This window comes from Clarias gariepinus, chromosome 14 (assembly GCF_024256425.1).
Source record: "Clarias gariepinus isolate MV-2021 ecotype Netherlands chromosome 14, CGAR_prim_01v2, whole genome shotgun sequence".
In the NCBI taxonomy this organism is placed as follows: domain Eukaryota; kingdom Metazoa; phylum Chordata; class Actinopteri; order Siluriformes; family Clariidae; genus Clarias; species Clarias gariepinus.
In genome coordinates this window covers 2,885,104-2,901,424 of record NC_071113.1, presented here as the reverse complement: position 1 = coordinate 2,901,424, position 16,321 = coordinate 2,885,104, and the positions used below count along the sequence as shown (strand labels likewise).

General features: G+C 36.5%; 1 protein-coding gene across 1 annotated transcript in view; it reads left to right on the top strand.

The window, feature by feature from the left end:
- The first annotated feature begins 14,592 nt into the window (after nt 1–14,592).
- ngfrb (nerve growth factor receptor b) overlaps nt 14,593–16,321 on the top strand; it is a 37,568-nt gene continuing 35,839 nt past the window's right edge. Inside the window, exon 1 of the mRNA XM_053510915.1 lies at nt 14,593–14,895. Coding sequence (XP_053366890.1) covers nt 14,857–14,895 — 39 coding nt within the window. The 5' untranslated portion in view covers nt 14,593–14,856. The remainder of the gene's footprint in view (nt 14,896–16,321) is intronic.

Below are 16,321 nucleotides of genomic sequence, written 5' to 3'. Positions count from 1 at the left end.
ACACTGAGGAAATTTCAACCATTTTGCTTCACTTGGTCTTCATCTTTGCACAAGTTCAGACAATAAATCCTTGAACGAATGCAGGGCTCTGAATAAATTTTCAGTTTCTGAAAAGGTCTTGTTGGCTTGTCTTTCTATTGACTGCATCTCAATTCATTATTGTATGCAGTGTCCTGGCTGCAGACAATAACTGAGTTTCTTATGGGAAATGGACCATTAAATTAACTTTTGACCAAGTGTAAAATAAATTCCAGATCGTTCCTTAGTTATTTAAATGACTGCTGTTGCATCCTCTTAAAAGTAACTGGTATTTGGTACTGTGAAATGTCTCTTTGCCTTTAAATTAAGGGGAATCCTAGTCACCATTTTGTCCCGGGGGTCCTGCACTTTCTTTAAAAAAGAACTACCTCTGACGGGCAAGGGAAGGTTATTGTGTAGGACAACTTTCTCTCGCACGAACTTTGCAATCAAAGTTTGTAAGGGAAAGCTCTGGCATTCTGTCGATTTTTCACTCTTGTGAATTTCCAAATATACAAAATGGACCATGGTTTGCGTCTAAAATTCATAAGAAATTGTGGAAGTAACTTGTGTATTATACAAAAATAGACACTGCAATCCAAATTTTTGAAAAATCCAAGTCTGGGACTACCTGTATGTGTGGTGATCACCATGACTAATTTTTAATATAAAAACGTGTAAACCTCTTCTGTTTTCCTTGCATAGTGTGTAACTTCAAGAGAATAATTTTTCATTACTGCAATGCATCCAGTTGTGTTTGTGTGCTATGTTGTAATTTAAACAAATTGACAATTTTAGCAACAACAAAAAAGTTGGTCTGAGATGATGGGGGGGGGGATTTGCTGAATAATTTATAATAAAGTAGAAAAATGTGTATGCCTGATCTCATCCTCTGCAACACTTTTTAAGGACTGTTTAAACACACAGAATGTAAATAAAGTTAGATGATGAGGGATGGAGCACATGGGACATTTATGATGAATACCAACTAAGATCATTTTATATATCTCCAGTTAAATATTCTGTTGTCAAAATGTTAACACATTTTGAAAATTTAGTTTTATAAGTTTTTGTTTTAAATAAATGTACTTTAAGGGCTGATTATATGCCCTGAGAAAAAAATTGTAAAGCAAAATATCCAGAGGTACCTCATCCTCCGCCATTTTCATACACCGCAACATTTAAGGCCAGTTGTGGTAAAGAGAACTTATGTTTCGGGAATGAGAATTTGGGCATATTGTGTGACTTTTAAATATCGCTTATGAATTTAATATTCATTTAAAATGTATTAACTGTTTATTTTGTTTTATGATTTGGTCCATTGTGGACAGTCCACAAGTGAAAAAAAAAAAAAAACTTTAGCTAAGGCCAGACTAAAAATTCAGGAAAAAATTAAACAACCCAGAACTGCTTAAGGAGTACAGAAGAACCCTAGAAAAAAAAAACACCCTACAGTGTTGGATACATCATCTCTCTTCACCTGTCCCTATCTTCTGCATACTCAACATTTGCACCCACTAGCTTCATATCCTCATTTATTACATCCACACTGTAAAAAGTGGGACTGGGCTTAACAAACTGGTAAAATAAAATTAGTAACAAGTGCATAATAAAATTTACTAACTGCATTCTGGAGTCAAATTAAGCTGATTTAAACAAATGCCGATTAATTCCATTTCAAGTTTTTTTTTTTTTTTTTTCAGTTTAAAATCAGCAAGGAAAAAATGGGGAAATTTAAATTTCATTTTTCTGGCCATATCACAACTAAAGAAATTTTGTAAATTTTACTCATTTAGAGAGACTAGGTTCTACGGCCGGGCAATTTCCGCCCAAGTTTTTATGTCCAGACAAGGTGGCACATACTCCAATATATGCCTTTTTCTTTAGGAGAGATTTGTTTAGTTAGTAATATGAATGTACAAATAATTTTGTAGCAGTTATTGATTTTATTTATTTTTTACGGACAGTTGTGAAATATACACATTAAGTTTAGTTAAGCCATTTCCTCTCAGTCTGTTCTAAAGCAAAGCTGTCCTCTCAGTCTGAGGACTGAAAAGTCGGACTTTGGTAGTTAATTCGGTGTGTGAATTTTATTACAATGTGCTTAATATAGTATGTAATATTCTTTAAAGAGGCAGCCGGGCTAGTCAATGTTTCAGCGTAAGCTTTCCCTCCCCCACTTTAACAAGTGATTAGCTCGACTTGGCACTGAGTGCCTAACTGCAGCAGTTCACCGTTGCTCTAGTAATTACTGTAACTTAAAGTTTTACCTTTGTAATAATCTCATAATGCTGTTTGCTAGTTTTAATGTTAAAATAAAAACTCTTGATGTTTCAGATGAAACAGTAATTGTAACATATTTGGCGGTATGTTCTTTTTTTGATACACAAAGTATAGAGTTACTGTCCATTTTACCAGCTTCTGATGCTGCATTAAAAAAAAAAATGTTGAACAATGATGTTTATCGTGTCTGCAAATAAATGTCAATGTTACAAATTTTAAATGCTATTCCTGTTGTTCTTATGGTAACACAGCACAAGCATTTAGGTAACTTAGAAATATTACAATTGTTTCAATGTGACATCCAATATTATTGAGTAGATTTTATTTTTAATATAGTGTAACTGTATTTAGGTGCAGATGAAGATTTATATGTAAAAGTGAATCAGGTTTACTTAAATATTTAATGTTAGTCAATTTTTCTCAAATATTCAATATAAATAAACCAATCTCTTCCAGATTTCTCTCAGATATTCATTAAATGTAACACATTTTTTTAGTAAATGTAAAACCTTTCTTAAAATGATTTAATTTAGCTCAATTTTTATGCCGAATGCATTATATTTTTAACAGTTAATATTAAATCCAACACAATAAAAGACTTGATTTCGTTTACAATTAAAAATATATTTTGTCTTACATTTAAATACTTTATTCTATGTTTCTTACTCATCATTATAGTAGTAATATTTACTTAAATATGTTAGGTGTCACTTTGTTGCCATAATTTCTTAAAGTAAACCCTAGGTCAGATTTTTTACAGTGCATGTACCCCTTCTTTGGCCTTCCTTGTTGCCTCCTGCCTGGCAGATTCATGTCCAACATTTTCCTACCAATATACCCACTCTCCTTCCTCTGAACGTGTCCAAAACATCTTATTCTGGCCTCCCTAACTTTGGCCCCAAATGTGCAACATGAGCTGTCCCTCTGATGTACTTGTGCCTAATCCTGTCCAACTGTGTTACTCCCAAAGAGAACCTCAACATTATTAAGTTCTGTCTTCAGTGACTCTGTTTCTAAACCGTACAGCATGTCCGGTCTCACTACTATTTTTTGCATCTTCCTCTTGATTCTCACTGATATTTTTCTATCACACAGAACTCTTTACACATTTCTCATTCCAACCTGCCTGCACTCACTTCTTTATCTCTTTCCCATACTCTCCATGACCCTGGCCTGTGGGCCCCAAGTACTTAAACTCCTGTTCCTTCTTCACCTATTCACCCTGTATTCTTACAGTTCCACTTCCCTCCCTTTCATTGTAGAATGGTAGTGTAGCAGGTTGTATATATTAATATACTGTACATGTGACAAGTTCTGACAAATCAAAATGTTGTATTTTGTCAGACATGGTAAAATGGTTCATGTTTTTTTTTTTTTTTTTTTGCATGTTGGAATGTTGCTTTGTTTATTCCTGTTTTAATGGTTTTGTTATTTTTTTTTGTTTTGGCTTTTATATTTTTGAAGGATTAAACAATAAAAAACTTGAATGCATGATTGTGCAAATATCTGCTTTTTTTCTGCATTATCTTAAACTAGTATAGTAGTCTCAGTATAAATGTAATACTTGTATACTTATCATTATTGAAATAATTAACTTCCTTTTATTAAACCTATATTTCATCACAACAGATGTTCATTAGATGTTAATTTAATTAATAAAAAATAGTACTTTGATTTTAAATGCATGTGCAGAATCTACAAATGATTTACTTTCAGGTTTGTCAAGTCATTAAAAAAAATGTCAGGTTTCATCGGAATATAAAAAAATGGTTGTAAATTGTGGAAGGTGTTGCTTTAATGAGAGAAATCAATAAAAAAACTTAGATTAAAAATAAATATTATTTCAGAACTTTAAGTAACTGTGCATGACTATTAATAATCAATTTTTGAAAATGTGAGAATGTATTTGCTTATCTAACAGTATTGATGTTTTCAGAGGGTTGCGGTAATGAAAATTTTTTAGGACTTATTTTGGAAATTAAAAAGTTCTGCCATGAAAGGCACACAGACATGTACGTGGGCTTCAACCTGAAATGATAATATTACTGATTACATTAAAGCTGATTAGCTCATTTTCAGCTTTAACATTTTAATTCTCCCTACAAACACCTTATGTGTACTAACGCTAGTGTACTCTATAATTCAATATTTTTAGTGGAAAAGTTTTTATGTGTAATGAAAAAAAAAAATCACGACCTAAATGATCATATAGCACTGTCGCCTTCCAGGGTCCAGGTCCGATTTGGAGGCAGGCTTGATTCCCGTCTCTGTGTGCATGGAGTTTGCATGTTCTCCCTGTGGTTGGTGGGTTTCCTCCGGGTATTCCGGTTTTCTCCCACAGTCCAAAGGCATGCAGATTCGGCTAACTGGCGTTTTCAATTTTCTCGTAATGTGTCAATGAGTGTGTGTGTGTGTGTGTGTGTGTCCTATGATGGATTGGCACCCTGTCCAGGGTGTACCCTGCCTCATGACCTAAGTCTTCTGGGATAGGCTCCAGGTCCCCACGACCCTGAATACAGGATAAAGTGGTATAGAAGATGAGCGAGTGAGAGTAAGTAAATGATCATATGTTTAATGTACAGTATAAGTCGGTAAGCTGAAATTTCAGAACGCTGATGAAATCTGTTGCACTGTGGTCACTTCCTGTGAGCGGACGCTAGGTGGCGGCAGCAGCGCGCTGATTGGCTGACTGCTCTAACGATGTCCAGGTGAGGTGAATCCAGGTGAGGAGAGATGATGGACCGCGAGCCTATTTATCGCCCTGTTCGAGCTCGAGCGTCGTTTAAAAGCTACACACTGAAGTACCATGATGTGCGTCACGAGCCTGTCGGTGTTCGCCGTCTTCCTCGCGCTTCTCTCACAGTGTAAGCTTTAAACCACACTCACAATCTCTCTCTTCTCAAACGTGCACGTGATTTCTTTATTTGTATCTATTTTGCGGGTTATAACTAAATGCACTGTTTCTCTCTCTCACACGTACACGTTCTCTCTTTACCCGTAGCGTTTGGCTCCCCGGTGGCGCATGCGCATCAGAAGGACACGGGTGCGCTTCCAGCGCGAGACGTGCATCCGGAAGCAGGTGAGTGCACGTGATTTAACGCGTCCTTACCCTGTGGGTGTATAAAAGAGAAAGTAAAAAAAAAAATGGTGTGTGGAATGTCTGGGTGGGGAGATGGTGGTTGGGGTGTTGCTTTTTCTTGGTCTCTCTCGTATGTTTTTGAAATTTATCATCGTCCTATACGCAGGTTTTCATGCTGTCCATCACCCTGTGAAAGCGATGTTGCGGGATGAAAATGAATTGGTTGCAGGATCTGGATTGGGAATGATAGCAGTGTGAACTGGATGATGGGAAGAGGTAACTTCTAAACATGATTTGTGCTCCAACAAGCATTAACATTTATGGAAGGAGTCTCCAGTGTGAGCACATTGCAACACTTAAACTGTAACTTTTTCAATACAGGATGGAATTTATTGTGGTTTTATTGACATGGTAAGTTTAAGTGATTTGCTACAACCCAAGTAGGAAGTCCTCTCTAAAATGTGAATGACTCTCCTCTCCCCATCCCCCCACCTTAGGAAATGGACACTGAGGAAAGTTCAACCATTTTGCTTCACTTGGCCTTTATCACAGAAGTGAAGAAGTTCACAGAAAATGAATCCTTGAATGTATGGTTATGAATAAATTTTTAGTTTCTGAAAAGGTCTTGTTGGCTCATCTTTTCTATTGGCTGCATCTGTTTGTCTGCAGTGTCCTGAATGTGTTTAAAGCCAATTGTCTTGAGTTTCTTAGTGGAAATGGGAAAGTTAAAGTTTGAGTTAAACTTTTTGGAGTAAGTGTAAAATAAATAGCAGATCTTTCCTCAATGTTGAATTCATGCGGTTTTATTTAAAAGGAAAACTCGTATTTTTTATTTAGGATTCCTATGCAGGTTTCTTTCACTTAAATGTATTGACCATCAAAGTGTGGATTCCCAGAATAACTCTACGTACACATTGTAATCTGCCATGTTCTCTGAATGTTTTTGAATTAGACGTAGTGTTTTAAACATCTTTAAAATTTGGTGGACAAAATAATTGCTGCCTAGGTGCCAAATGTCAAGTATAAAACAAAATGAAAATGTTGGTGCTAAACAACCCAGTCCTGCTAAGCAAATGTGTCAACTAGCTCTCTTTAAAAAAAGCTTTGAAGACTTGGTACACGTCTTTACACAGGGACAGATGTGTTGCACAAACTGATTTTACTTCAAGGTTAAGGTTCTTAATTGCTATTTTGTTTTGCTCACGCCATGCTTTTTGCTAAGCTTATGTTCAAGTGTTCATGCTGTAATGAGGCATGTAAATTTGCATGGTTTGGAGAAAATGCTTTGATATTTCACCTTAAGTGAACTTTCTACATCCAGGATAATGAACTAGAGTTTCAGTGTCCAAACCTCTGAGAATGTTTTTGTAACGCAGTCATTCATTTCCTGTTGGCTTTAAAGAAGGCAATCGTTCGATGTTGATTGTTTAAACTAGAGAGCAAGTGGCTGCTAGCTTTATTTATATATAAAATCTTTAATGACCATTAAACTGTGGTCAGTCCAGCCACAGGGGTGCCATTCATACATTAACTGTTTTGACCGCTTGGCAACAACTATAGCTTATATAATGTCCATGAGTTTAACTTGTTTTATTTCTTGCCTTCACTACAGTTGCTAACAAGTGAGTTGAGACCTTTTTAGTAATTTTAATTTGTATTAAGTGTGGTAAACAATGCCCCCCCCAAGATAACAGGGTTAAGTGCAATAAGTGTCCATTTTTTCAAAAGCAATAATTTAAACTTTTGAATATTGATATTTATTTAAATAAATCTGATTTGTGGAAGTTTTTATTTATATTTGAGGATAAAGCATAACTTTTAGTCACAGCTATGCATTTTCCCCCCTAGTGCTCTAGAGGGTTTTTTTTTTTATATTTTAAGTGATTTTATATGAAGCATAAACACTTTAACAGTGTAGATTACTATTATATGTAGTTTTTTGACTAATAAAAGTGAGACAAAATGACACCCTGATCATATAGTCTCAATACTAGAAAGTGAAAATGTTAGGCTAGTTATTAAGCCTAGTTTGCTAACAGCATAGGTCTGTTCATAGCTGTGGTTTGACTAAACACTGTGCATTTATCAGTTTTGTATTAAAGTTTAAATTGATTTGTGTGTCGCCCCCCAAATGTGTCACCACATATAATAACGGTCTATACTTTTGTTTTTATTTATATGTTTTGGGTGGCATGCTGGTGTAGTGGTTAGCACAATCACAGTCACCATTCCCAGCCAGACTTTATTCCCGTCTCTATGTGGATGGAGTTTTAGAATAAGATTTTATAAAATAAAATAAATACTAATAAGGAAAAGAATCATGGGTCGAAATATTCCTCATCGTGCAGTTTGGGGGTAAAAATGGTAATTGTTTCAGATCAGACAGTTATTAGGGAGCTAATCGCAAATAATCTCTGAAAAGCCAGAAATCCAACCATAAACACCCACAATATGTATTATACATTTTTAAGTGTTTACTCCTTGTTAACATACACCAATTGCAAAACCCATTGCAATTTGGCCATATGTACCATTTACCAATTACTTTGCTACTATTCCTACAGATAGATGGCGCACTAATCTCACAGCTGTTTCATTTATTGCAGATGATTGAGGAGCTTGCTTCAGTTTAATGTTAGATTGAACAAGTTCAGCAACAAAAAAGGATTGAGCCGCATACTTGTTTCACAAATGGTTGACTGTATGTCAGCTCATTGTGCTTGGATCACTAAGAGTAGATTCCTAAGTAGTTGAAAATGTCATTAAACCCGTTCTGTGTTTCATTTCAGTTTGATGGTCTTTTACCCATAAACGAGAACACATCCATGCCGATGGCATTTCACTGTAATCAGAAAACCCCTAATGGAAACCTTCAGGGGTCTGATAAAAAAAGAATCAAGTTAATTCCTGTTACATGATTGAAAGCATGACTTGTTCCTAATGGGTTTCTGGTGAGCTGTAATAGAAGTGCAATTGAATGTGTTGTTCCTATAATATGGAGTAGGAGCTGAGAACACATGCAGAATGGGACCCCAGTGCATGGCAGGGTGTTCAGGGATATGCAGCGCACTATAGGTGAACCTCTAATGGACTAGATTTGACTGACATGTCATTTAAAGAAAGCACATTATCGTAGCTTGGGTCATGGTCTATACCGGGAACACCAGGTGCTTGGCGAGTCTCTGTTTTAGACGCATACAAATCAATCAGCCCTAACATTATGACCACAAGCTTATTATTGAGTAGCCACCAAAACAGCCGTGGCCCCTTTAAGGCCTGGTTTCCCCATGACCTCTAAAGTGGTGTGGTTTCTGGTACTAAGTGATCAATAGCAGACCCTTTAAATTCTGTACGTTCTCCAGGTGGTGTCTCCATGGATGGTATTTTTTCCTCAGCACGAACCATAATTGCTTGATAACAGTCCATTGCTGGGGTGGCTGAGGTCCTTTACCAACTTCCTGGCACCATGTTTTGTAGATTGACAGCAGGTCAAGAAGCTTCGTGCAAATTATGAGCTTGGCTGATTGCACTACCCACTGTAGAGCTTGTCTTTCTTGCATGGTGCTGTACCTAAACCAGGTTGTGATGTTTCACATCAGGATGCTCTCTACGGTACAAGAGTAAAAGTTCCTTAGCAATAAAGTCCCTCAGGCGTCTAAGGTGGCAGGGATGCTGCCAGGCCTTCTTCAAAATAGTGTTGATGTGACTGAAGCATGACAGGTCCTGCATGATATGAACACTGAGGTACCGGAAGCTATCCACTTTTTCCACTGGGGCCTCATTGATGACAGGGATATGATAGTTCCTCCTCTGCTTTGTCCACTATCAACTTCTATGTCTTGCTGACATTCAGGAGAAGTTTGTTCTTCACTTCTGTACTGTAGGTTTCTAATCTCCTCCAAGTAGGCTGTCTCATTGTTGTCAGTGTTTAGGGCCAAATAAACTTCTAGAGTGCCCAGTATGATTTTACACAAAACTTGCATGTGCACGCACACACTCCAGCTGATGGTATTTTATACACACTTACATGGACACTCACATAATTCTGAACATTTAATTCATGCAACTCCTGCCCAAAAGCATGTAGATGGATGCCTCGTCCAAAATGTATAACCAGACACTTAATGTACAGCAAAGATTCAATAATAAATAAAATGAGCATTCATTACAAACTAAATCAGGAAACTTTTGGGTTGAACTATTCAGTAGGCTACATATATCAGATACATGACTTATAAACCCAGCTATATAAACTTGACAAATTCTTTTCATACTTCTTATTTTCTGTGTTTAAATAGTCAACTTAAATGACAACTAAATTATGCAGCTAATCCATGGCACTATAATGCAATAAGCTATAAACGGTTAAAGGTAGATACTCAGTGTGGACATCATGTTAATGCAGCTTAGATTTTTTTTTTTTTAGTTGCTGCTTTTGTGGTAGTTAAGGTAATTTTTTATTTTCTTTCTTAATACTAAAAACTTAAAATTTACTCTATATCTGCACTTTCTAATGTTTGCTAATGGTAATGTAGAAGGGCAGTTTAGAATGTAGTTTAATAGTGGTATGACAGTAACCTCACCTTATTAGTGAGATAGTTCTGGCCAGTCACAATTTGACAATGTTATGAAAACATCATTTTCTGATTGGTTAATCTTTAATTTTTTTTAGAAATGAAACCAAGCCTCCCTTCAGACATGGCGAGAAAAGTGCAACACGTGTTTCATTCACAACATAATGGAGGACGCTGTTTTGCATGCTGTTTATGGCCCTGTTTATGGCCCTGGTTTCTGCAAGTGTTTCACCATTCACCTCTATTAAAATGTATCACATGAAATAAGCAGATTTCCAGAAAATCTTTTCAGGAAATTCCAGATCTTTTATGGCAATCTTTATCAATGCTGGTGATTTAAATCAGAAGAAGAAAAGCCTATAAGTGGTGAAACTTTAAATCCGAAAACCTGGGGAAGAAAAACTGTTACAGCTGGTCCTGGAAACAGTTTTCCTTTAATGATGTGCAGTAGAGATCTAGACCCGGAAAAAGGTTGGAGAAGCAGATCAACACAAGCCTGACTGCACTTATTTACTTTTCTCAGACCACACTGTTGTCTACAGGCACCAAAGACTTACAGTGTTATGGATAGATTTGTAATGAGATTTATACCACAGCCATGCAGAATGCTGGATTCTGATGGATCAGAATGTGTGGGTTATTTATCCATCAGTGCAGCCCTGCGAGTAGTGCAGTTGTACGTTAAAGAGAAATTAGTTTTGTAAATTGTATACTGCATGCATTTATCGAAGTTTCTTCTTTCGTAAATGTAACAACTATGAAAAAAGGCTCCAGTGTCAGTGCTTTGACAAGAGTAGCAGGTTTTCTACAAAAAAAAAAAACAAATAATAATTGGGAGCCGACTCATTGGTTAATTAAAACTGAGAAGAGCTTTAATCTTCTATAAAGTTCAAATCAAGGCATGCTAATGCGTGTATGTCCAGTGATAGGGCCCTGCATCTCACATAAGCACATCTATACAATACACTGTAATATACATTTTAACAAATGCCAATCCTTTTTGTGGTGGGTGAACAGTTACCCACTCCTCTGGTAGGGTATAGTGACTTCTACACTCTGACCCCGTGCAATACTAGTGATATATGGTAATCGGACATACTGTAACATTAACACCACCCCAAAGGGAAATGAACAACAATTTGGTGTATATAATCAAATATACACTAACAATCAATGCTTTTCACAAAAGAAAGGCACAGAACATCCAGTGCACCAAAGCCTGCACTGGGTCTAGCAGACGAAAAATCCAAAGCCTCCAAACAAATTTCCTGAATCCCAAACCGATCAAGCACCTACGGAATGCACCAGCATGGAGAAGCCTGCTGTCCCCACCCTACAACTCGACCGACCCAAAGGATCCGCTGCCAACATCCTACACTGCAGCACCACCCAGATGCCCAGTTGAGCTATACTCTCATGAGCCAGATGCGCCCTGGTGGCACAATGGTAGTCTAAATCCTAGGTGGTTTTAACGTTAATGGTTTTAAAGCTATGGCTCTTTGGTGTATGTAAACGTGCACTGTGTACAGTATAAAACATAATGGACAGTAGGCAATGCATAAAATCTCCATTAGTAAGCCATTAGGGACTGCATACAATATATATGCATGCATTACAGTAGGGTAGAGTACGGTACGGTGGTTTCTGAACCTACAAAGTGTGCGTGGTCCAGCTTTTTTATAAAGTCTATTGTAGAGTGTCTAACTACAGGGCATCTTTCTGTATACTGAAAACCTTGTCTCATTTTATGTTTTTCACACTTTTACATATGATTGTTTTTTATATATTACCTCAAATTTATAGGATTAAATAGTTTTCACATTTACACAGAATAAACATTTTCATTTACATTTAATTTTAAAATGTTAATTTAATATAATAAACATTTACATAATTTATTTATTTGCCATTTTACACATTATTTATTGTTTATACTTAATTTATTGTTTATATTTAATATGTATTTTTTTACACATAGTTTTATTTTTTTACTTTAGTTAGGTTTGGACTCCTTTTTAATAAATAAAATCATCATTTGAAAAAAATGCATCTTGTATTTACGTGGGTTATCTTTGTGTAATATAAAAATGTGTTGGATGATCTTAGTCATTTAGCTGTGAAAAAAAAGCGCCAAGAGCCAAATACTTTAACAAGAATGCTATATATGTGGAAGCTAAACCATTATATAAAAATTAATGTGATATTTTATTTTGTACATAAGTGATTTATTTTCACAAGTGATTTCTTTTACACAGAATTGTATATTTTTCATGTGATTTTTTTTACACATTTATTTTATTCATGTGATTGTTACACATTATTTTTTATGTGAATTTTTTTACACATAATTCTAATTTTCCACAAAATTTTCACATACTGTATTTATTTTTATGTGATTTTTCTTAAATTTTATTTTTACAGGTTTAAGTTATTTATACAATTTTTTACAAGCAACTGTTACATGCTTATTTACATATATTTCACAATATTGACTGATTTCTACATATGATTTTTATACCATTAATATATTTTTGCATGCGATTTTTAAAAAATATTGTTCTCTTCCTTCCGCAAGTGACATACTTATTTAGCTATCTACTGTATGTGATTTTTACACATAATTCTTTTTTTCCAATGAATTTACATAATATATTTGTTTCCACATGATTTTTCTAAACATAATTAAATTTTTTTGACAATTTCATTTTTACATAATTCATTTTTATAAAAAAAAAAAGTTTTTACAGGTGATTCCTACATGGTTTTTATATTTCCATGTCATTGTTTTTAACCTACTTTTTTCATGTTATCATACATTTTTACACATTATCTACTTATTTTTACATTTGAATTTTACACAATTCCTTTATTTACTGTATATATACTCTTGCTTTTACACATAGTTCATGTTTTTTCTTCCACATGATTTAAATATTTTCACACTTTTGATTTTTAGGCGTGATTTACCAGTGATAGATCTTATTCAACAGATACTTTAGTAAGTGAATAAATCATGAAGCGTTTTTTGCCTTTGGTCCTGGAGCATTGCTACTACAATACATGATAAAATGTTTCCAACAGAGAGCACTTTTAAGACTGTTTGTTTCATTTTTTCTTCACTTAGTTTGTGATGAACAGATGTGTTTATGCACCGTCATCATCATTTACAAGCTGAGTTAGGAGCGTTGTGATGGTTCCTGCTAAAGTCATTAGTCTCCTTGACATCATAATTTGTCTTCTTGTCCAGGTACTTGTTTAAACATGATATACCAGTCATTATGGGTGAGTATAGAAAAAGAACAGTAAGAGTGACAGGAAGAGATGGACAAGGAGACAAAAAGAATGAGATGAGATAGAGATGATGAGATAAAGAGATAAGTAAGAGACAGAAGCAGAAAGTATGGGATTGTATTCAAGAAGAAATATGAGACAGTAGAAAAGATACAGAATGTAAGAAAAAAAAACAGAGGAAGAAAGATGTACTTTAAGAGGGGGGAAGAAAACAGACAAGGACAGAAAGGACAAGAGAGAGAGAGAGAGAGAGATTTTTTTTAAATATTCTTGTCCTGCACGGTCTCTTAGAGCGGAGGCTGAGGCCACGGCATCTCTCGCTCTCTCTCAACTGTTTACAGTTCATGTTAAACTACAACTTCAGAGTTTATTTAAGGAAGAAGAAAGTTGGCAAGATGTCAAAGAGCTCATACTGTATATTTATCACTTAACACTCATACATGCAGAGAGAGAAAGAGAGAGAGAGATTGAGATGTCACAGACAGAGCACATGGGAAAAGACAACATGTGGCAGAGAGACAGAGGGAGGGACAGAGTGGTTAAGAAAAAGAGAGATGTTGACAGGTGAAAAAAAAGTGGCATAACGGGACAGATTAATGTAAATGTAAATGTAAGATGCAAAAGAGGCAGAGAGTTTTTTTTTTTTTGGGGGGGGGGGGGGGAAGATAGTATAGAGAGATGACACCAAAGAAAAGAGAAAGAGACAGAGAATGAAAAGAAGTGAAGTAAAAAGAAAAGAAAGAAAGAAGAAAAAAGGAAACAAAAAGAAGGAGAAAAAGTGTTAGAACATGACAGAAAGACAGAAAACATGAAAGTAAAGAGAGAGTCTTCTGTACTAGTCTTCATTAACTTCTGTCCTAAATTATATACTGTATGATACAAGTTAATTCAAAACGAGTAATCTGATTTGGCAGAGGCATTCAAAAGTGACAACAGATGGTAAGAAAGATGATGACAAATGAAGAAAAGAGAAAATGGCAGAGTGGAATAGAAAGATAGAAGACAAGACAGAGATTAAGAGGGGAGTAGAAAAGAAAATTGTGGGTGCGGAAAGAACAAAAACAAAGAAGAACTGGGATAGAGAGCTGACACCAAAAAGGAGAAAGGGACAGAGTGGAAATGAGACATAAAAGTGAGACAGAGAATGAGACAAAGGGAAGGTAATGAAGAGAAAGAGAGAAAAAAATAGACAAAAAGAGAAAAAGTGATGGAACAGGGCAGAAAGATAGAAGACATAAAAGTGACAACATGACAGAGAAGAGAGAGAGAAGGGGGGGGGAGGAGAGAAAAGAGGAGTGCCGGATCATTTCCTCTCTATTCACTCGCTCTTCACTCACTCCTCTGTTCAGCCCGTAACCAGTCCGTCTCTCTCTCTCTCTCTCTCTCTCTCTCTCTCTATTCACTTCTGGACATCAATGAGCGCGCGGCTCGGAGCTCGCGGCCAGTGGAGAGTGTGCGCGCGCGGAAACACCAGAGGGATGCTGACTCCTGCGCCTCACGCGCACCACTGATTCTTCATCATCATCATCATCATCCACCGTTAATCAGCGCCGATTTCCTGAGCAGAGTCCGCGTGCACTTCGGAGAGGGCGCACGCACAACTTCACAAGCATGTACGCTGTAGTGCTCGCGGCGGCGGTGTTCGGGGCGGTGAGTCACCTGCTCTGTGTGTGAGTGCGTGCCTGCCTGCGTGCGTGCGTGCGTGTCGTACAGTTTGTGAGTGGTTTCCTCGCGCGTGCTGGAATGGCGTGCGCAGGACTGCACGCGCGAGGTGTCGTAAACACCGGACGGTTTATTAACCATTTGCAAAGTTCATTTAGATTACTTCTGTTAATAAACATTTTAAAGTTATACTTTTGCAGGGTGTATTTTTTCCCCGGAGTTTCCAGAGTAGGTCTAGGTTTGGTCTGTACATTGGTCAGAACTCACTCCATCAATGATATCTTTACGTTTCATACATCGGAGGACCGAAACCAGTCTCAGAATTCTTCTGTCTGTCTCTATGTCTGTCTGTATGATTGTCTGTCTGTCTGTCTGTCTGTCCAGCCGGTTATTGTCTCAGCACTATTCAAAACAGGCTGGAAAGAATTTTCATGAACCCTTTGCAGTACTTAGATATCTGCCTGAAGTTTAACCTGCACCATAAGGGAAATCAAAATGTTGAGTAAAAGTGATGTTGATGATGAACAGTTATTGATATGAACCTTAAATAACCTTTTAACTATTTCCACAAACAGTTTGACCGTCAACAACGACTGGTCCTTTTTAATCTGTAGGTCTGATTTAAAATACAGATTTCCCCCCCAGATTTATTTGAGGAGGTGCACTCGGACAGAGTCCACTCATACACTTGGCCGTGTGGAAGCACTGTGTATTGTGTTAGTTGTGGATTGGGCTCCATTGATGTTGCACGCTTCTCAGTTACACAAAGAGAGAAAGAGAGGTTTGTGTTCAAAGCAAGTATTTGAATCTTTTTGACACTCTTTCCAAGTGTCAAGGTTATGGTATCAGTGTTGAGCATGAATCTGAACTGCTCTGGTGTAGTTTTCTGTAAGGAGATGATTATGTAGGATTTATAAGAAGGAGTCTCCAGTGTCAGCGCTGGTGTTGGAAACAGTATAACACAGTTTGTCACGTGTTATTTACTAATCGGAGCACCATCATGTTACACTGTAAATCAGAAAGCAGAAATTGACTGTACATGCAACATGTACAGTAGACGTCTAAAACTTTAATCAAAACATTTTCTTTTACATCTATTGTATCCTGACTTTTTTTTTCTTTGAGGTCACAGTAAAGATCCATAATTCAAGTATTGCACCACAGCAACAGAAACCTTTTTCCCCCGGCCCCACAAGTGGATCTGCTTTGTTTATCGTGGCATGCGTTTATTTTCTGTCATTCACTCATTCTCTCGCTCTCTCTCACACACACACACACACACACACATACACAAACACATACTGACTTGCCCACAACATGCTCTTTTTTCTTTTTTCTCACACACACCCATCTTCACCCAGCCTTCAAATAAACTACTCTTGAAGTACTAGAATTGGAATGACACACCACAAAA